Raw genomic sequence first — 22,803 nt, 5'->3', positions numbered from 1 at the left:
CAGCACCAGGATGCTGTGCTGCCCACACGGGCTTGCCCTGCCCTTGGGCTTCACCAGCAACAGTTTTGACATGGAAAGGAGGGAACAGACAAAAAAGCCTGACCTGAGCTGGCAATGACCACCCCCAACACATGCACATGCAGCTGGTAATCCCATCATCAGCCTCACCGCTGGCTGCTTCCCCAGCACACCCACAAACTTCACCATCAGCAGCACCTCTCCCTACTCTAATTTTGTTCCATGGAACTTTACAGATGCCAAAGACTGTAGGATACAACTGCAAAACACCACTGGGCTCACTAGGAGAAACGATGGTGCTTTGGAAGGTGGATCAACACCAGCAAAGTCAGCCCGAGATGCTCCCATCACAGCTGGAAAACTGAGCATCTCCACTGCAGCCCAGCCCTAAGCTGCCTCCTCCTCAACCCACTCAGAAATCCAGTGTTACAAAGCTAATTAAATGCTCGATTAAGTGTCCCAACATGTTTCCAAATAAAGTACTAACACGGCATGTTATAAAAAAAAAGAAAAAAGAAAAAAAAAAGAGAAAGCAAGCTCCAGGTTGTATAATGGCCTGCAAGCACATCACGATAATCTGTGCCTGCTTCCAGGGGGTGGAAATAGGAGCTGAACAGCCAAATCCCCTCACTACCTCCAATAAAAAGAGCCATTTCTCCTGCCCACTGCACTTCAGACCAAGACTGATTTATGTGGTCTCACCAGCCTTGCCATCTGCTGCTGGTACCTGCCTGGGGACCGTGCACCCCCACAGGGCTGCTCAGAGCACACTGCTCCAAAGGTCCCCTCCAATCTGACCCCCTTCACAGACTTCTTGTCTTCCTAAGAGCAGTGTCCACCCCAGGCAGATGTTCTCCATCTCCACCAGCAACCCCTCCTGTGGGCAGGGGAGAGGTCTCATGACACAGGAGCCCACACACCCCACCAAGCAGCAGGGGTTCAAGGGTCAGTGCTACCACATCCCACTGGCCCCCAAGAAATCATCCTGTCAAGCTGAGCATCACAGATGTGATCGAGGTGACACTGCCCCTAAAGCAGACGTGGTCTGTAATCCTATGTGGTGTGTTTGGGGGCCACCAAGCATCACCAGCCCAAACCCCTCTAATCCCACCACCGCCTTACCCAGGGCAGAGATGGCAATAACCTACTGATGTTGGGTGCCACCCCTGCGCTGGCAACAGCTCCTGAGCTTCTTTAGCCACTGATCATTCAACACAAGATGCAGCAGGAGCAAGAATGAGGGTCCAGGCTGTCCCCATCCCACTGAGAGCCCCCATGCCTCCCCTGTAGCATCACACTCTTCCTCCCCTGCTTTCCTCCACCATCTGCCGCTCTTTGCTGCATCTGGCACACCTTTAGGAGGATGCCACGGGAACATCTTGCTTTGCCTCCATGCCATCTGTGTGCCAGAACAAGGTGTCTGCTGAGATGGGCATCAGCTCCCTGCGAGTGGGGCTCGTCTGTTGAGCTACGAGGTTGGTCCTGCAGTGGACGTCAGTGACACTGCCCACAGCAGCAGCCAGGCAGGGGGCTCCTCGAGGCACGAGGCTCCAGGGCTGCCCCACCAGCACAGCTGCCGGGTCTGACTTGAAGACTGGAGTTAGAAAATCCTGTGCTAGAACCAGGTACACCTGAGTTCTGTGAATGAACTGGGGTTTTTTGCTCTCCAGCACTCATTTACAAAAACCTTTCCGACATCCATAAAACGCTATGGAAGCTTTAGCTCATCCTGCTTCCTCTCCGCGCTTCTACTTCACCTATTTTTTCTGTCTTCAACCTTTCATACGTACAACAGTAACTCTTTTCAAAGCTTCTCAAGGTCAAGAAAGTCCCTAACAAGGCGCCTTAGGGCAGTTATTGATCTTCTTTCAGTCTTTCTGAAACTGTGAAACCTCAGCCGGGAGATGGAAAGTTACTCAGGCCCTTCCCAGGTTGATGAATTTTAATATTCATGGCACCCGACTCATGAGAATATCAAATCCTCTCGCAGTGATAGCCCTGTACGTCTGTCTGTGTCCCTGCTGCAAGGTCACAGTCCCCTCCATCTACTCAAGGATGACTTGAGTGAGCTTCTGAAGGATAAGTCTGTGCCATGAAAGTTTCCTGAGCAGAATACCATCACCCCTTAGAAGCAGATATGCAACACCTACCCAAAAATATTGTCTGCTGGGAAGAGCAATCAAAGCTTAGCAGGGGACCAGAGCTGGCATGAGGACCTATCCATGTTATATGGGCAAAATGGGTTTCCTTAAACTATTTCTTGGCACTTTCTAGGAAACACCATGATCGATACTCACAGATGAAGTTTCACTGTCAAGTAAGGCTGAACTAAATCCACGCTGCTGCCTAACGGAGCAATACCACTCACCCTCTGCCTTCCCAGCCTGAACCGCGGCAGGAACCAGCAGAGCCTCCCTTCCGCTGGCTGCTGTCGCTGGCCCAGCTCAGCAGGGCCAGAGCAGCCCCCCCTCTCCCCCAGGGCTTGCAGGCACCACCTTGCCCACCCACCCACACCGCTGCCTGCTGCAGGAGCAATGGCTGGTGCTTTGCCACCAATGGCAGCGAGCAGTGCTGCTACAATCCACTGCAAGGCACCAGCTCTTGCAGGTTTGCCTGCAGCACCCTCTAGGAGAATACTGGCCTGTGGGTCTTCTTCACCCTGCCTGGTGGTTGGGAGCGGGCTGCCATGCCCGGGCAGCGGCTGGCACGCTGGGGCAGCGGTGTGGGCAGCCACCCACCCTGCAGCGAGGCGGCAGCTCCAAGAGCCAGCATGGCAGCTGCCTCCACTCTGACAGGCTGTTAAGAAGAGCACTTATGGTGGAGACAGGTATCACATCTGCCCTGGCACCCACCTGACCTCCAGCACCACTGGTGGGCCCACAGCACCAATACTGATGCCCCAAAAGCCAAAGGGCTCCCTGTTTTAAGCCTGACTTTTTGCACTGCCTGCTCCGTGGTGAGCACTCAGGCTTTTCCTCTTGACATACCTGTTGGCCTTCCTGGCAAGACAGCTCAGGAGGACACCTGGGCACTGGTGGCCCAGGCAGCTTGCTAGCCCAGGAGCGCAGCGATACAACAGGCAGCAGCCCCAGGCCCTAGGGCACAGCAAATATGCTTTGGAAAACCAGCCTGCCATCAGGGAAGCATCATTCACTTCAAATACATCTTCATTTAGAAGCGAGGAAGGCAGAAATCCCTTTGCTCGCTCAGCCACTGTCACCCCTCTGAATATATAGCTTGGTTTTATGAACCATTGAAAACAATCTGCAGGCGCGGGCAGTGGCTTTCGGCAAAGCATTAATCAGCAGGGTTCACGTACGGCTAACATTTGTCCGTTCATAACATAACTGCGTCTAAAGGAGGAAAGCAATCTAGAGCTCTGGGGTTTTTTTCTGATTAAAGAAAGGAACAGCAATTCTTAAGATAATTTTCTAAGGGGCCAGAAGCTGCGAGCAGGCTCAGCAAGGCAAAGCCCACCATTTGGAGTAGCCCTAGAACCTCCAAAGACACCACCAGAAGACAAGAGCCTGCAGCAGACAGGGAGGTCCCATCCCGTGCGTTCCATACAACATCCATCAGTGGGGTCCGGGGGGGCTGCAACAGCCACAGAAACAGGGATCACACGCGTGGGACACCTGCGGGTGCTGTGCGTTACCCACCTAAGGGGACTTCACTCCTAATTCAAAGTAGTCCGCTGGGTTACACATCACCACTGACCCCTGGCCCCACCTCAGCCCCAGGTTTGCAGAAGGAGCCGGCGGGGAGCCCGGCATTGCCCAGCCCAGCAGCCAGAGCTGGCTTAATTACAGCGGGTTAAGCGGCACAGAAAACTCCTGAGTCACAGCAAGCTGTTAATTACCAATCCGTAACGGGATTTGAGGGCTCACGCCGGTGAAACCGACTTCATCTCATGCTGTCATACGCAGTGGTCTCTGTTTGACTTAAGTTTATGTGACTGACCTGAATATTTATACCCCTGGGGCTGGGGGACTTTTTTAAAAATCATGATTTCTACACAAAAATCCAGGAGAAACCCAGCAATTGCTGCACTCTGTGGCCCACATCTCTGGGGCCTGCAGGGAACTCAGGGGCCTAACCCCCTGCCCACCCTTCAGACGGCACCTTGCTCCTCCTGTCCCCAGAGAGGGGGCCCGGCCGAGCCCTGGGGACCCCGCCAAGCTGTCACCGCAGGATGCTCGATCTCAGGGGAAACAGCCTCAAAGGGGTGACTGGCAACAGCTGTTCCCTGCTACGTCAGGGCCACAGAGCATGCCCATCGGTGCCCTTCAGCCCTCTGAGCCCAGCAGAAATACCAGGACCCAGACTCCTATGGACAAATGATGTCTGCAAACTTCAGGTGCCTGTCCCCACTTGTCACCCACCCGCCCCATCGCCACACGCAGGCAGGTGGCTCCTTGGGAGGGGGGTCATATGAAGAGCATGACACGGAGGAAGGGCAGGGGGCTCTGCGGGCGGCGAGCTGCTGGATCCTCCCCCCAGGCACTGCCTGAGCTCTGGAGGCAGGTTTTTGGCAAGGCACCCATACCCTGCTTTTCCCCTGGAAGAAGGTGGCGGGGGTGCCCAGGAGCCGTGCATGGCCCCAGACGCCAGACTGGGGCTGGGATTGCCACCCTGGGACAGCACTGAGCTGGAGGCACTCTCTTAACCCGGCTAATCCTCTTTGACCAGGAGCTACCAGCTAATTACATTCCCAGTGAGACACGGACCTTTGGGAAGGGGGCAGGGAGGCACAGCACACCCGGGGGTCGAACACCGGCTCAAGGCTGCCGGCCCCCACCCGCAGTGAGGCAGGAGCCCGATGCTCCTCCCCACTCACTTTCTTCCTCTTCTATGAAATCCATGTGCTGACACCAAAATAATTTGGGCACCAAACCTTTCCTCAGCCCCCCTTCTCTAACCCATCCTCCAGCTGCTGGCAGCACCCTGTTCTGCACAAAGGCTGATCTCACGGAGGTTTTTTCCATCTAATTAAACTCCCTTTTTCACAGGCATTCCTCCCTGCAGCCAAGCACAGGAGCTGCCACGGGTTCCTTCTGCAAGTAGGGCAGGCTCAGCCCCATCCTTGGTGTCAGCATCTCGAACCCGAGTGGCACAGCATCGTGTCCTGGGGGGCTGTGCTGCTCAGGGCCCAATTTTGCCCAGTGGGAGGTCTTGGAGTGTGATGGAAAGAGAGGCGCAGGGCTTTCCAGAAAGCACGCCATGCGGTGATTCACAAGCTCTTTGCAAGAAATCCATCTGCATGGGCTTGTTTGTACCTGGCTGCAGGTACGAGGCAAGCAGCAGAAGGGGAACATCCCACAAAGGACTCAAGTAAATGCTGCTCCTGCATCCTGTTTGACTTGTGGTATCACATCCAGGATACCGCATGTGATATGCATATAATATATTACATATGCATATAATAAGGAACCTAACAGCATTGACTGGTAAGACCAGATATGGAGATGCAGCAGCACGCCCATGACACCAGAACTGTTATTAAAAAAAAGATGCTTTTTACAGTGCATGGGGAAAACAAGAAAAAACCCACAATTCTAGGATATGGATGCGGTGTGGTAGGTACAGATCAGTAAGAGGACCCTCCTGACAGTAAGGTACCCGTTGGAGGTCACAGCCTAGCACCCAGGGAACAGCAGTGTTCTACAACATAACTTGTCACCACTCCTGTTTCAGGCTGGTTAATTAGGCAAAGGGGCATCCTGCCATGCTTATTTAGTAACACAACATGCATAGTTCATTTGTTCCTTAATACAAAACCCCTGGAGTCAATTGGGGTCAATGAGGGTTACCAGGAGAGCATCATGCAAGCACAAGGCAATCATGCTGCAAGCCAGCTCTTGCCAGATCACTTGCTCCCTTAGCAGACTGCCATAAGCAGGCGTGATTTCTTGTATCCCCAATGAAATGGCCCAGCACTCGGTCTTCCTGCAACAGAAACCTCTTTCCTACCTGCATGCCACCAGGCTGAGGCCGCAGGGACTCTGGGAGAGCCCCAAATCACCAGCTCTTACTTGGGAACAGCTCATGGTGCTGTTCCTAGGAGCCAGCTACTGGAGGAGGTGTGATGAGGTGGGAGGAAGGTCCAGGCACCTGGACTTCTGGTAATTCACATAGCTTACTTAAAGCTGGGTAACATATCACGACAATCAAGCAAAAGCAGTGGAGGTCAAACACTCTTCTGGGCTTCCTCTCTTTGCTGGTCACCCACAGCTTCCATAGCCATGGGCCACTACAGCCCACACACCTCTCCTGGGATGCGGGGCCAAAATGCCATGCTTGTACCTGAACTCTGCAAGTGCCCCAGACTCCCAGTCCTCACCATCATCTTCTGACCATGCCCACCAGTACCGAGGGCCAAAGGAAAGACAGCCTCGCTGGTGGATCTTGTGGGAGCTCTGGGCTTGGAGGCACTGCCCAGCTGCTCACAGGTGAGATGCTCTTGGAGAACCTTCACCTGGACCAGACTACACGAGCACTTGGCCCATGGCAGCGCAAAGGCAATGATGGAAGTGCAAGTCACCCTTTTCTTTTGGTGGCTCAGCACCTATGCAACTCAGCTGGTGAGTCCACAGAAAAAAAGCTCTTTATTTAGTATTTTCTTCTCTTTCGCTAGGTTTGAGTGCACTTGGCTGAATGAAGCACCGGGGAGGAGGCAGCTACTTGGATACCTCCCCAGGCGGCTGCAGAGGGTGGGAGGGGACGACAGGGACCCGGAGCCTCCGACTCCATCTTTAGATCAGGAGTGGGATGAGGATGAAAATACCATGGGTAAATAATAATGCATCTTTTCAGGGAAATCAGAAGTTTCTTTTCTTTTCCCCATTTCATAATGGCGATTGTCAGACAGCAACACCTCCCACACCTGCTCTGCTGAGAGCAGCCCAGAGGTCTGACCAGTTGCACCTCCTGATGTTGACTGTGTGTCCAGCTAACTGGGACCTGTTGTGTCTTGCTGATCACCCATCCACACGACAGAAACACACAGAGACATGCAGCAGGATGTCTCCTTCCAGTGGTGTGCCACAGCCTAAGACTGTCTCACCTCCATCAGTAGGTAATGCATCTCACGGGGTCTCTCTAAGCATGCAGCTCCTCCATACCTCCCTGTCCCCTTCTCAAAAACCTGCTCTGGCCACATGTTCCCTCCAAGATCCACCTCAACCACTTCCAGGGACTATTCCTCAACAGCCACAATGAATTTGGGAGTCGGCGTATGCTAAAGCACTTGGGTTAGCGGGTGTTAGGGTGCTCGTCACCCTCACATTATGTGTGATGCCATCAAGGAGCCGGGGTCCTCAGGGAAGTGGTGCTGCCAGTGTGCCCTTCCCTTCCGTCATACTACTGGGGCCATCCAGCCCCTCAACAAGTACCAGTTTCACTTGGCATGATGCTTCCCATCGAGCTGCGACAGCCTGCACCGACACGAGGAGAGCAGTCTCTCTCAGCACCAGTTCATTAGTGCCTCCCTAGCAGTGCAGATGACCTAGTTAGCTAAAATGCTTGTTCTGTATGAGGATGCAAAGGTTATTTAGGGTTTCTTCCCCCTTCCAAGATGGCTACATGGTTTTGCTAGGAAACTATAACCACATGCAGCCCACTGGCAACACCGTGGTAAAGCCTCAACTGCTTGCAGTGATGATACACCTTTGCAGAAAACGCACTCTTCTAGAACTGCTCTGCTGCAGAACACCATCCTTCCTCCAAAAACCAGTCCATTGAGGCCCATGCCCTCTCCCTCCCTGTGACTCATGCAATTTGAAGCTGGAGGTGAAGACTTTGCCCAGGCTCCAGCGGCACCTACAGAGGATGCTGCCCGCCTCACCCACAGCGCGTGCTCCTCTGCACATACCCAACCCAGGCTCAAAGCTCCTCATTAGTTTCCACACAACTTCCAAGGGCAGCTTACAGTAAAAGGTCCTAATTCATAAAGCAATTAATGGATTAAGCCTTAATACTTCAAAGAGCAAGTCCTGGTATTTGTGTGAATCTCAGGACCTGGGACAAGCTCATGTGAGCTGCAGGCAGAAAGAGGATCAGACCACAGAGTAATTTTCTCAGAAGATCAAGCAAACCTAAAGCCTGACTGCGTTAACAGATCTTGCAATGTTCTCCCTTCCTCAGGAAGTTTTTGTTAAGAACATTCATGGCTTAAGTATTGCATTTCTTCCTCGACTCTTCAAAAAAAAAAAAAAATCCCATAAATCAACCCATCCATTCCAAGCCAGATAAAAAATCTGTGTAAAGGGAAACAAAATCCAAGATACCACAAAGCCCAGGTGGGACCTCGCGGTGGGTCTTCACTCTATGTGAAGGCACGTGGCTATCGCGGTGATGAGCAGCAGCAAGAAACCCTGAGACAGACATATGTGCAAGGGTGAGCTTGCCAAGGGTGTCTAAAGGCATTTGCTCAAGAGCTGAGCAAGACAAGACAGAGTCCAGTCTTCAAAATCTGAAATTTAATCCCAGGTGTCAGCTAGTGACCCTGGAGACAAGCACTGGGGAGAGGTCACCTTTCCATGGTACCTGCAGAGAGCACCACATTACAACCCAACCCCTAATTAATTCTCTATTGAATTTACTAGAGAGTGCCAAAGGGAGCACGTTACAGCCATTTCTCCAGCCTGTGAGGTTTCTGATGCCTGAAAACACATTATTGCCCAAGGGCATGCCAACACGGGGCTTCAGTCTTACTCAGGGGACTAAACACCCGGACACCTTTTCTCACCGAGCCCTCAGGGTAGGAAGGAAGCAGTAGTAGGAGCAGTGAGCAGAGCATTTCTCTTGGAAATGGCATGATGTACAAGGAGGTGGCCATCTGATGGGTTTACAACTCCACATGCACGCTGTGCGCTGCGCCGGGAGAGCGGCTCTCCCCCACCGTGAACATGACCGCAAACAGCAGCAGCTTCAGGAAGAGGTGAAAATTACTGGCTGTAATTGAAACTGCAGGGAGGAGCTAGAGACATAAAATATAATTATCCGCCACAGAACAGAGCCAAGATTAGCAATCCTACTTCTGGTCATTTAAAGCTCCCATTAACTTTTCCATGTGCTGATGATACAGGTTTTGTGTCTGACTGGCTGTGAGGTGTGACACTTCCAGAAGAAAGCCCTGGACCTCCTCTCACAAAGGTCCTGAATCACCTGCAGAAGAGGGGATGAGGGTCTAGACTTTAAAAGAGGCCTTCTCCAAGGGTTTGGAAGATCTCCCCCTCCCTAGCTACCAAGGTTGAAGGGGTAGGAGGATGCTCTAGCTGACCGCCACTCTCCTCTCTGGGCATTGGTGGCTGGAGTTGGCTGAGGTGCCATTTTGGTGCTTGGGAAGATGATCTGGGTGGGCATCGCAACAATTCAGAGACCTCCTTGACTACAGTTTGTGAGACTGGGCCCTCAGGCCACCTCAACCTCTCTTCTCTCCTTGCACTCCATCTCGGTAAGCTGCAAGACACCCAGCCAACCCACATGCAAACAGCATTGTGGACATCTCCACACCCATCCCGTGCTCAGCCCATTCCCCTGCCCTGCACCCAGGCACAACGGAGCTGGGCCCTTGCCATCTGGAGAGGGCAGCAAACTCCAATGGGCCATTGTGTGCCCTCAGCTGATTTAAAATCACCTTGCTGAGGTCCTGCCACTTACCCACCACCACTGTACCATTTTCCTCGCACCCTCACCATCTGAGGATTGCAGGTACTGCAGAATGTCCTTCACCAGCCTCATCCCAAGCCTGGCCAAGGCGTCCATCCACAGCACCAGGAGGAGGATGCTTATGAGTGACTCTAGCACCTGCATGACCTGTTTCTATTCTACTTCCTCACCCTTGGACACCTTTGGGGAGCAGTAGGGACTGCTGGAGGTGCCCCGAACAGCAGCCACCCATCGCTCTGCTCCTTATGTCAAACCAGCACAAGATCACCGAACATATATGAAATCCATGTCTTTGTCAAGAGGTGGAGGACCATGGCCTCCAGCCCTGGGGCTTCCACCAGGAGGGAGTTGGCTTCAGCATCTTCCTAAAGGCTTTTTGAAACCTTTGAAGAAAAAAAGCACCATCTTTTCTCCATCTCAAGCGAGGAGAGAGCACTGACCGTTGGATCGGAAGGCGCCCACCCCTGCCAGCCCCCTTACCTCCACCAGGTGAGGCGTGGGGTTGAAGCCACACATGTTGCAGACCTGCTGCCGGCAGGTCGTGCAGGTGTTGTAGTTGGGGGGCTCGCCGGAGCCCACGTTGATCTCCGCCTTGCAGAGGGGGCACGAGACCCTTGCTTTCGGCACTTCCTTTGGCTTGACACCCTGCTCTGGCTTGCCTGGCTTCACGGCCGGTGTGGCAGCAGCCCGGCCCTGTGCCCCTGGGGCTTTGGGACCAGCTTCTTTGCTGGCATCACTGAAGACAATTTTTGGAGGCACTTTGCCAGGAGATGGCTGGCTCGGAGGGGGGGCCTCTGGCTGGACAGACATGAGGGTGCTCGCCTGGGTCAGGAGGGACGCCCCAAAGCCAAAGAGCTTCCCTGTGAGCCCCTCCTGGGGCTGCTCTTGTGCTCCAGCCCCAGGGGCCGGGGCAGCAGGCTTCGCCCCCACATCTCCTGTCGTCTTTCTCTGCTCGGAGGAGGAAGGCTTGGCTTGCTGATGCTGCGGGGAAGACCTGGCTGCCTCCTGAGGTTTTGGCTGTCCTTGGGCATGTGGTTCCCTCTGCGGCGGCGTGGGGTGAGTTTTGGGTGGCTCGGTCGGCAGGGCACGGGTGGCTGGTGGGGACTTATCCGCACCTGGCGGCAGCGGGTGCTTGGCTGGGGAGTGGGATGGGGACGGCGAAGGAGAGTGCAGCTGCTGCTGGCTCTTGGAGCGGGGAGCGGTGGTCATGTCCATCCCCAGCGCCCGCTGCATCTGGCAGTTCAAGCACAACCATTCCTTCACCTGTGAGACAAGGAGAGGACACAGGCAGTGAGCGGCAGGCAGCCCCAGCACACCCTTAGATCCTCCTAACCCCCCCGCTATGTAGCTCTAGGAACCAGCCATCAACCCCTGAAAAACACTGCGGTACCACATCCTTCACGAAAAGTATCTTGCAGTCAGGGCGAACAGACCCCATCTATCACAGGTGCCCACGGCACAACACACCAGTGCGAAAGCGAGCTTTAATTAGCGTTGGTTTGCTTCCAAGGCTTCTGCTAGCCACGAGGCTCTGCCTGCAGGCAGCATATTTCATGCCTCTCCCACAGGGAGAGGGGCCTTTGAGGGCTCCCGGCCCCACCACCTCCTTCGGACCCATTTTTTTCCCTCCCACTTGGTGACCAGAGCGGGCACAGAGGACAGCCAGGGTCCCTCAGAGAGGAGCAGAGGGCTGGCAGGAGGGCCAGCGCAGCTCTGCAGAGGGATGCTGCTATAATGCATAACTGCAACGGTCCCCAGCGCCGGCACACTGCCTGCTGCTGCCAGGTACCTCCTGCAGGAAAAGCTGCTGTGACATGCCCGACACTTCCCCAGGGCCAGCAGGGATGGCTTTTCGGGAATCCCACCCAAAAAACCGGCACTGCAGCCCGTCAGGGGCAGCAGGGAGCAGGTTCTCCTCGCAGGATGCATCTGCGCTGCTGGGCAGGCAAAGTGCTGACTGGGGAGTAAATGGTTAATTTTCACTCTCATCACGATGAACTTTTGGATGCAAATGAAAAATATAATGCTCCCTGGCTAAGTGGCAATAAATGAAAGATTCCCTCCTCGAGAGACATTCCCTGTGACACGCTAACGTCTGAATTAAGTTAATTAAAGAGGCCGTATGAAAGCTGCGAGCCTTTCCATACGAGGAATCCACAGGATGCTCAGCGGCTGTGCAAATATTAATGTATAGCACAGTCAGCAGGACAACCGAGTCTGCCTGCAAAAAATTTCTCTGAGACAAGCAGCCAAGGTAGCAGGAAGGACCAGAGCATTCTGAAAAACTGGAGCAGCATCCCAGACAAGCAGACCCAGAGCCTGGCACGGGCTACTGTGCGCGCAGCACTCGACAGCTCCCAGCCTCAGCGCTCTCCTGGGGGTCCATGTCCCACTGGCCAGCACCCACCACATGAGATGTGGGTTTTCCTGCCTTTCATTTCAGGAGCCATCTCCTCATCCCAGTGTTACGGATCACCTCTAAGGCTCAGCTTAATCCCCACTGCAGAGACATTACCTGCCCCAGCCCCTCATCCAGCCCCGCGTCTCCAGCTCTGTGGGGCTGCTTGGTCCTGTGGTTGGAGGCGCAGGTGCTGCACAACTGATTCATAACTTGGCCGCAGGGTATTTATTTCCCCATACACTCCAAGTACAGGCACGTTTTAACCTTTTCCAGCTGACAGGAGCTGCCTGCAGAGATGCAGTTGGGTGTTTCAGCAGGTCCTGCGGCGGGGCAGGATGGCGAGTCCCAGGAGGGGAGGCAGGTGTGCCCTGAACCCCTCCTTCCAGGTCCCCACCCCAGGAGGGCTCTCATAAAGCCCAGCCTTCAAATAACAAACTTCTTAAAATCGAAGAAATGCAGATCAACTAAGAAAGATGGATTAGAATTCAAGGGACCTGCATGACCAAACCTCCACCTCTTTCATTCTCTGCCCAGCAGCTGGCTGCTCAGGGGGTCGGAGAGAGCTCTGCATTGCCTCTTAGTCTCCAGCAAAGCTCTTCCCATCATCTTGCAAGCCTGGCTGCACGTCAGCTCTGTGCTCTTCTCAGCTTTCACCGTGCTTGCCGAGCTCCCACGCCACTATCTCCACCAGCCCCTGCTCAAGTATTTCACTCCGAGCCAAGCAAAAAACAGCCTCAGCTTCTTCCCCAGCAATTCTGCACTGCATCGCTGTTTCTCCAAGCCGTTCCAAACAAGCCACATTATATTTAGCTCCTGAAAATATTGCTTTAGCTTTTATAGTTTCTTATGGTCTTGCTGTATCTCAGAAGAGAGACATTCTGACATACAGAATTCCTTGTGTTATTTTTGTTTTCTCACCCGCTGGAATTTCTTCCCACTATTCTATTTCAGGAGACCGTCTCTCAAAATCCCATCAGCTTTGCCCACCATCCCCATCAGCTCCAATTAAGGGAGAACCAATCCTTTCTATTCAGGTTCTCTCTCCCCGCAAAGTTCCCGGTATCCGAGAAATGCAGATCTTCCCTCTCCGCATAATCCCCTTACCCGCACTGTAAGACCCTCTGGTGAGGTGGAAGCTGAGGGCAGAGGAGAGCCCCACCGGTGGGGCAAAGGACGTGCCCCACACTCCTGGTTCCGTATAGTCTGTATTTACTGTAGCCTGGCACAAGATTTAACTTATTTTCTGGAATAGGAAAAATATTTTGCCGCTCTCCTGCATAAACCTCCAAACAACCAAAATATTGAGGGAACTCAATTGACTGTCCTCGACTGTCTGCCAGCCTTAAGGAGACACAAGCGCTGCTGGTGAATACGGAACAGCTCACAGCTCCGGCTCTGCTGGTTCACCCCCCTCCCCGTGCCACGCATGGTGGCTGCTTTGCCCCAGGTCCCACCGCCGTGCAAGTTGCATACAGCTCACGGGCAAGCTCACCGGGATCTTCCTGAGCTCAGGAACACTGTGATCATTGCAGTTTTCTCACCTTCCGCAATAAACCTGCCTTATGCACCCGAGGGAAAAAAGCCAGTGGGCTTTCAGATGGGATAGGAACCATCAAATTGCTCTCGGTGACTTGATGAGCAACTGCTGAGGAACATCTATCCTGAGGAGCAGAAGAAAGCTGCAGGGAATACAACAGGGCGGAGTGCTCCCAGAGCAAGCATTTGAAATGTAAATTTGATTGGGATTATCATAAATTGCCTGACCAGCCTCTACTGATGAAACCGATGACACAGTGTGTGGATTACACAGATCAAAGACACTTTAAAGGATCCTGGAGGGAAGACAGTAAAGAGGACGGGCCAAGACATCTTGCCAAAGATCCTTCCCCCAACAAAGAGGAAGAAGATGGAAAAGCCTGGGCATAAATCTTTACTAATCCAAGTCCTGGAAGTTTTGGTCTGGTGGAGAACTGGGCAAATAAAACAACAGATCTAGATGAAACTGGACTATTTGGTTGCCCTGCAGTGCCGTCCTTCAAATGCGCCTCTCGTGCCTGCAGACTCATCATGTTGGGCAAGATGCTCAGAGAACAGTAGAGAAATAGGAGGCACAAATATGAAAATAATAATTTATCCTACTCCTTCATTACTGCTAACAGTCTGGGTAACTAGCAGGATGAACCGTCTGTTGGTGAGAAAAACCCAACATTACTGAAAACTCTACTTCCAGCTCACCTTGTGGGACCGCTGAGGTCACTGTTACACCCCACAATAAGGGAGGTAAAACTGCTCTGCTGCACAGTCTGAGCCTGGCTGCTCGGAGCACGCCGACACCCTACACCCCAGGAAACCTGACTGGGGAAATACTAAAAAATACAAAGAAAAGGGGGATGTGGATGACAGCTCTGACACCAGGCTGATGTCTCCATGAAGAGCAAATGAGGCCGGGTAAAAGTGGAGGTGGCTGCTGTGCAAGATGGAGGCACCACTGGAAACGTAACACCAGCGAGTATCGGAGCTCAGCTCACCAACATCAGCCGAGAAGCTGTGAAGTGCTTAAGCCGTATGAAAACAAAGGAGCCTCAGGAAGAAGTCTCTTGCGGAGCAGTAGGAACGACTGGTAGAGGGCATTAGGGACAAAGGCCACCCTAGAAAGGACAGGGGTCCATCACAGGGTGGAGATGGTAAAGCTGTTAATGAGACAGATATGACAGACGCACTGTAATTACCATCCTCGAACATTTGGGAAGAAGCAGGATAACACTCATCACAAGGATGAAGTGTTTCCAACTTATTAGCAATTGAGAAGAACATTCAACAACATCTACCAGAACCAGAAGATATTTAAATCTGGCAGATCTGAATAGTTTTGCATCCAAGAGATCTAAGAGAGCTAAGAAAACTGCTGCGTGCTGATGTTCATTTTTAAGAGGAAATTTTAGAAGACTGCAAGAGTCTTCTGTTTGAATATCCAAGAGGGTGAAGGTATGGCCCGAAGGGGACAGCAAGCCAGACAGGCAGCGCTGGATTCACGTAGTGGAGCACCGCAGGTCACGCATATATGCCAGTCAACATGGTTTTAGGAAAAAAAGGTCATGGGAAGCAAACCTGATTTTATTCTCTGCACATTTGATATTAGTGATGCACAGAAGCAATATTCTTGATGTCCAAACGGTGTTTTGACCTAGTAACGCATAACCTGCTAACAAAAAAGGCACTATGAAATATGAATAGTGAATATGCTAAATGGATTTCGGACCAGCTACCTGGCTGATGTGGGAGACAAGGATTCACCACTGCCTAGGTACCTCTCTAGTACGGTCTTCGTCTCACTCTGGCTGACACCCCTCGCCCATGGCAGGCTTTGGTGAGATGATAAACACCGATGAAGACGAGTCCCTGCTGTCTGGCAAAGCTGGGCTCGCTCCGTGGGGGAAGCCTGGTGCTGAAGGTAGGAGTGAGGAGGGGGCTCAGCTGCCTCTTCCAGCACCAAGGGGCTCCTTCCAGAGCCCTCCACGGTTCCACACTGACTTTTTAAGGAGATTAGTGAAACACTGTGGGAGATACGGACAGGATCTGTAAGAGTGATTCTAGGGATGCAGAAAATGTCTGAAATGAGAGAATTAAAGAGGTTGATCTTTTTCGTTTATCAAAGAGAAGATTAAGAAGTGACTTGATTATGATACAGCAGCCCATTCAGTGGAAACAGTATCAGGTACTAAAAGGTTCTTAATTAGGCAGAAAAAGGCATAAAAAGAACTAATGACTGGAAATGCAAGCCAAATATATTAAGCATCACTTTTAACAGCAGATGTTTCTAACCATTAAAGCAAATTATACGCATGCTGTTGGGCTCAGCAGAAGACTCAGGGAGGTAAAGCTTGCAGGCCTTTCATCTATAGGGTATTTTATACCCATGGTGATCTCGAAAGCTTTGGAAGTTTGAACCACCCCATCTTTACTGACATTTGGTATGTCTGCATCCAATACCTGCCCTGCCCCAGCCCTGCACGCAGCGCCCAACACACCCACAACCACCAGCCTTACCCTTCCTACTGCAGACTCCTGCAACATCCCAGAATATTCCTCTAAACCCCCACCCAAATCTTGTTATTCCCCAATCCGTGGTTGGGTCTGCAACCTGCAGCACTTGTGGGGTCACTGCCGCCAGATGTGCCTCGCGCTCTCAATGCTGTCCTACAGCTGCGAGCGCAGATCATTTGTAAATCCCACCAGGGACGAAAACTTCCCCATCAGCATTTCCTTTAAGAATATAATGTAGCAGGAATATACGCAGCACATGCTGGCTGTGCCCAGGGAAGATTTAAACACCGCTAAGAGTTACAGGCAGGCACATGCATGGTGGGCCAGATCCTGACGCCCTGCAGAGGGGTGTGGTACAGGAGAGCAGGGTTTTGCACAGGTACATACAGGGGACCAAAAAGCATCCCTGTGCACTGCACCTTACTGACCTTACTGCAGTATAATGTGACTGCATTATACTGACTCTAGAAAAACACCACGAAAAGCACACAGTTAAAACTGATCTGAAACAACAGGCACGGCTTGAGTTTATAATGTTTCTAAAGTTACTCTAACATCACCTATTTTAGGAAACTCTGTGGAAACAGCCCGTCCCCTGTATTTGTTACCAGGAGATGCAAGGAAGCGCTGGTAATGTGCAGGTTGTTTTGCTCTCCTGCTGTAAGACAATACAGATCTAAAAGTATCTCCAGTATAGAGTTTGGCCTTTGCAGTAGACAGCAGAAGCTTTAAAATGAGCTGTAAGAAGAAAGACTTATTAACTGAACATCCGAGATCTCTCCAAGCCATAATTTAGGATTATAATGAAAAATAGTTCTGTCTTTGCTGAGGGTTGGTTATTTTGGTCCGTTTGGAGGTCACCCAGGTTGCTATCATACTACATAAAAATAATAAACCCAAAAAGGAGAGCATTAAGTGACCATAGTTAAGACTTTGCAGACTTGAGAGCGAATGGTTCCTCACCAGCTCTGCCCATTTACGACACCTGACTGCAGCCAAAGCCACCGGACCTTGCTGGCTATATGACCCTGTGTCAGAGGGGGCCACTGGGCAATTCAGGAGCACAGTCTGACTTGTTTAAAGTGATTATTTTAGGCTGGGAAGAAGAGCTCCCAAGTCATCTCAAGTCAAGTGTCATCAAGGTTGAGCACTTTGAACAGGACGGAACAAAGGAGCTTTGTTCAGGAAAAGATACAACCCATCATCCTCCTCTGGTGTTAAGACATCAGGATGCACAACTAGCTGAAAAACGAGAAGGCAAGTTCATGAGGAATCAGAGGAGAAATGAAGCATGGGTTTTCACTGAATTACCCAAAAGCATGTGTATTTAATATTCTACAAAGCTGGAAATCCTGAAAAATCATGTTTGAGAAGAGCAAGACAGCAAGCTTTTGGCAGGAGCACTTCGACTCCAAGAGCCCCGAGCAGGCATCTGCCCCAGAGACACCACTCATGAAGCCAGCCCCCAGCAGATGCCCCGCAAGGCCACAGCCACAGCTCCCTCCTCTGCCTTTCACAGGCACCAGTACAGCCAGAACTACACAAGTATAAAAATAACCAAAGCTGAAACTGGGTAACAAAGGTACTGTGTTAATCAGGCTAATAGAGAGGCTCAGTGCCAAGAGCGTTGACTGGATGAGGAAGGGTTTCATTAATGGGTGCTACTGGCTTATCCTGGGGGAACACTGCAACAGCCCGGCCTCTCCCTTGAGCCGAGCTGCCAGTGACCTGCCTGAGTGTCCTTACATGTCTTCAATTCATCAGCTCTGCCTGCAGGTGAACTGTCATCTCATGAAATCAGCCAGTCAGTGTAACGTCCCTTCCCCGCGGCGCCTCCGGGTGGGCTCCCCAGGAGCTCTCCGGGGCCACATCTGGATTTTACGCTGTCACGCTGAAATCTGCCAAAGCCACGCACACTGCAATTAAAGCAACATCCTGATCCAAGAGGCGAGGGCTAGACGGCAGCCCTCAGTCAGGGAACAGAGGGAACAGCAGGCTGCGGCAAGGAGCTGGGATACTGCTGGGAAGGCAGCGGTGGGAATGGCTGCAGGAGAGCAGGGAAAGCTCAGCAAATCCTGGAAGAGCTGCTGATGCGTGGAAAAAGCTAAAGGAACCACGTGGAGACAACTTCCCACACCATCTCAGACTGGCTGGTGGAGCATATGACAAATACAAATATATGTCTTATTCTGAAGCTTCAGGTTTGTCTTTTAGAGCACAACTATTGCCCATTTCCCCCACAGCAACGCGGGGACAGCTTGCCACAAAGCTCACACGCTGAGGGTAAGAAAAGCAGCCCCTGTTTGGAACGGTGCACAGCCTGCGTGCAAATGAAATGAGAAGCCTGCAAAGCATCCCGTGGGAGTCTGCAATGTGGTGGTGTACCAGCCAGGGTCTGATCTGGGAGGGGGAGGACAGATAACATCAGGAGATAAGTCTCTCAAGGCACCCCTGCAGGACCACAAGCAGCCCAGGGTGCAGGAGCTGTCGCGTGTCTGTGGCCAGGCTGCGTGTCAAGACACCACCAAAATTCACGAGTGCATCCCGGTGGAGAGAAGGCAGATGCAAACACGCAGGCAAGCGTGGGCTGTAGCTTCCTGGTCCAAATCTAAAGCACGGTCTGAGGAGAACCCAAGGCTCCAGACGAACCATGCAATTAGGAGCATTTTGGCACCTAACTGACAGGGGAATTGGTCACCAAGGCACTTCTAAAAAAATGCCACCTTATGCTCATCTTTATCTTCAAACATCTCAATACAAATAAAATCTAGTCCTTAGCACTCCTGCCCAGAAGGGGAAGCCACTGAAGCTGTCAGTAATCATCCTGCTAATGCCTGCCAGAAAATAATCAGCTTGCTCGCTTGCTGGTGAGCAAGAGGAACCAACCCCCAAACTCAGCTCCTTCGCTGCAAATAACAGATGGAAAACTGCGTTTGTCCAGAGAATCAAGATGCAGAATCAGACAGTGCCATTTCATCCTATTAGTCACTTCTTAACCAGTCTCCTTTGCACTAGTTAGCACTCCCTGAACTAACCGAAGGCTGCTAGAGCAAGCCTTCTCCTCTCCCCAAAGGGTGTCAGGAGGCATTAACCCACACGAGCCTCTGCAGACTCTCTGGGTTTCAAAGGCAGCCTCCAGCTCCTGCACCTCACTGTTTGGACAGTCCTTCCCCACACCACGCAGCCACTGACGCAGAGATGAAGCAAATGTTCAAAGAAAATAATTGCACACTGAACAGCTTTGCAACTAACCTTGATCAGCCATCACAGGCAGGATGGTGCTCCCCCAGTAACTTCTCCCATGGCTAAGGCAGCGATCAGGCTGCCAGCTCCTCGGTAGGTGCAAACATCCCCTTCACTACACACCCTTGCTGGCGGAGAGAGACAACCTTCCCGGTACCAGACCCAGCACTGCTTCTCTGCTCCCCCTGACCGCAGATCCCCCTGCCAAAGCAAGGCGGCCGGCAGTGCCACCGCCCCAGGCGAAGGGACAAGTCCTTCCAGTTCATTAGGGAAGGTTTCTTGTGCAATTTGCTGCCTCACTAGCTCCTGTTTAGACAGCCTTTGTTCCCTGTCCACAGGAGCGCATGAAAGGTTTGGACGTCTGTACATGCTCAGAGGATGCTGTCCCCTGGGCTTGGTCAGGGAGGATCGCAAAGAGCTCACCCAGATTTTAACCTCTTGAGCTTTGTGCACCGAAGTGCTCTAAGTGCAGCCGCGGGTCCCCTCCCACGCCCTAATGCAGGACGCCCACGCAAGCCCTCGGTCAAGGGGAGCTAATGGCTTCCTTTGCCTTTTGCTGCTGCTGCTCCCGCACCCTGCCGCCAGCTGAAGGACGGACATCCAGCCTAACAGGAGCCTCCGGTCCTGCTCACTTATTATCTTCTGCAGGACTGAAATAGCAGCCTGGGAGGGAGCAAAGATGCTCAAAAGTTCCCATTCACCAGTAACTGCCCAAAGCAGAGAAATACACGAGGCCACAGGGTTTCTCTGGGTGCAGAGCAGCTACCACGTACGGTAGCGATGCAATTCAGAGGTATAATGCTATAAAGAGCATGGGCTGTTCTCAATAAATAGACTTATAAGATTAATTGAAACGCAGCCCAGTTTCCTATTGTTAACACAGAATAAAATCAGCATTCATTAACTGCATGGTTCCATGTTTATTCAGCTATGAGTGGTCCCTGTTGCAGCCTCACCCGTGACTTTCTGGCTCCTTTGGGAACCCTCCTGGACAATTACAGCAACAGGAGATAACGGCTGTAGTTCAGGTACCAAACTAAACATGCCTGAATATTTGAAGTTCCTTTTACACCCAAACCTTGGCAGCATCGATGTCTGAGTATGGTGCAGCTGCAGTCAGGGCAAAGAGGATCGTGATCCTCTGAGTCGGTAGCAAGCTCTGGGACAGAAGTTTTCAAACAATACAAACAACCCGGGTGCTAGTGTAAATAGCCCAAAGACTTTTCCAAGACGGAGTCACAGATCAGGTGTTACGGCCTCGCATTTCCTCCAGACTGAAGGAGCCAAGTTAGGCCTCACTTATCCTGGGCTAAAACACATTTATGAGTGAAGCTGCTGGAATGAACAACTTGTGCAAATGAGCATATCAGAGTGGATCAATGCATCAAAGCAGAATGTATCTTCTGCCTTTTTTTTCTTTATTATCCTGGATTAAAAATGTAATAAATGCTCTTGGCAGAATTTAAGGCCTGAAGATAGACAAGCCATTGCACAGCCTTTTTACATACCTAAACAGATTTAATTGCTCAATTATTCTAGATAAACATGATAAGTTCCCTGCCATGAATAATTTATAATTCAGCTAGCCACACAATTTATGAAACACAAATCTATGGCTGTGGCAAAGGAAAAGCAAGCAGATGCCATGATCCGAGACACGCCAGCTTGTTACTGAAGGCTGGCCAAAGGAGCAATAGCTCCGCTGCCCGTAGCACAGGGCAAGCCTGATCTTCCTTGAAATCACTTGGACAGCCCTTCATTTGGGTTATCATGTTGCTCAGAGGATGCAAACATTGAAAAAATTAAATAGGCACAGAGTTTGGATGTGGACCTGGAAGGAGACAGGCACAACACACAGCCGCTTCTGTTCACGGTCTGGATGTTGCTGGGTGTCCCACACAGCCCTCCTCAGGAGCTGGCTGTGCTGGGTTCTCCAGGAATTGCACTAGGTGGTCACGACGGAGTTTAAGAGCCGCAGGGAAGCACAGTGGAATGCAACGCACTGGAGGGTGGAGGCCTGCAGGGGCTATCACGAGGGACAGCACTCGGGATGCATGGGGAAGACAGGGAAGCAGGACTGCGGGGAGGAGGAAAGGTCCCAGCCAGCTGGGACTTACCACACTCTGAGAGACCTGAGAGAGGGATCTGGAAGGTGTCCAGAAGGAGGGTTAATCCTAAACCCATGACAAAGCCATCCCAGGCAGCCCAGGCATCCATGGCAGAGGGGTAAGGAACCGCAGCGCTGAGCATCTCTTGGGAAAACTGTTGTACCAACCACACACACATCAACTACTAAGAGGGGCAGGTACCACCTCTGGGCTCCAGCGACCCCACATGAATGCAAGAGGCTTTCCCACAGGGCTCAGGGCCGTATCATAAACCTTGAGGACCTTTATGAACCCCCTGAGAAGCAAATGAGAGGCGCTGGGTGGGTTTCCTCCAGCCTGGGCACCCAGCACTGCCTTTCCTTGCCCTTTGGGATTTCACCCTGAAGTCCTGCAGCAGCAAGAAGTGAGGGCTGTAACGCTACTGAAAGGTTTTGCCTGTCTCCTCTGCCCTGGGCAGGATCAAACAAGCCTGCATCACTGCCGACAGATGTTTGTCTAATTCAGTCTTTAAAACTTCCCATTAGTTGTGGATTTACTGGGTGGGCAGCAAAAGGGGGAATAACAGGGCTTTGGCTTAACCATCCTCACTGCTAGAAAATGTTCCCCAAATATTAGCCTAAATCTTCCTTGCAGATGGACTCAGGTCCGTTACTTGCTCTCCCACAAGACCACAAACACTGCACAGGAACTATTTTATCCATTAAAACCAGCCTGTGACCAGCTTCCCTGCTGAAGGTGTCTGTCCAGGGGAGCACGTCCAAGCACCGAGACCACAACGTGCAATATGTCTCCTCAAGGTGACTGGCCACCAACGTCACACTGCAGAACTCGTAGCCTTGATCTCCCCTGAGGCTCCACGGCACCTGCGTGGCCTTCAGACACAATGAATGGTTTTCTGTCTTTCAAGGTACAGTTTCCATGCGCTTTCAGGAGCTGCTCAGGCAGCTTCGGAGGACCGCATGCTATGAAAGGAGCTCAACCTTGCATGTTCCCATCAAAGCAGCCTACAGACCACCTGCCCCCAGATCCACTTCTTGTCTTGCCTTTTTCCTCCAGAAATGGGCTTACAAGTATGGCCGTAATCACCAGAAACAGCTTGTCCAGTCACCAGCTACCTACTTGAATAAATTAGAACAGGCTTTCTGTGTCGGAATTCCTATCCTCATCCAAATGTACCTGGACCCAGCTCAAAAGTCATCATCTACTAAGTAAAATGGACCAATTTAACACAAAAATCTGCAGACACTTAGAATTTGAACAGATACCTGTAAAGCCACATCCTCGTTAATTAGGCTTTTATAGTCATTATATACCCTCTCA

The 22,803-nt window shown here is 51.7% G+C and overlaps 1 protein-coding gene across 4 annotated transcripts in view; it reads right to left on the bottom strand.

The window, feature by feature from the left end:
* BSN (bassoon presynaptic cytomatrix protein) overlaps nucleotides 1–22,803 on the bottom strand; it is a 96,464-nt gene that overhangs the window by 36,541 nt on the left and 37,120 nt on the right. For 3 of the 4 annotated variants that reach the window (XM_055709826.1, XM_055709827.1, XM_055709829.1), the window contains exon 3: nucleotides 10,168–10,950. In XM_055709826.1, coding sequence (XP_055565801.1) covers nucleotides 10,168–10,950 — 783 coding nt within the window. Of the gene's footprint in view, nucleotides 1–10,167; nucleotides 10,951–19,384; nucleotides 19,510–22,803 lie in introns of those variants that run through there. The other variant, XM_055709830.1, reaches the window with a different exon arrangement.

The sequence above is a fragment of the Falco cherrug genome, chromosome 4 (assembly GCF_023634085.1).
Source record: "Falco cherrug isolate bFalChe1 chromosome 4, bFalChe1.pri, whole genome shotgun sequence".
Classification (NCBI taxonomy): domain Eukaryota; kingdom Metazoa; phylum Chordata; class Aves; order Falconiformes; family Falconidae; genus Falco; species Falco cherrug.
The sequence above is the reverse complement of the archived record's forward strand: the minus strand, read 5'-3'. Positions and strand labels throughout refer to the sequence as shown.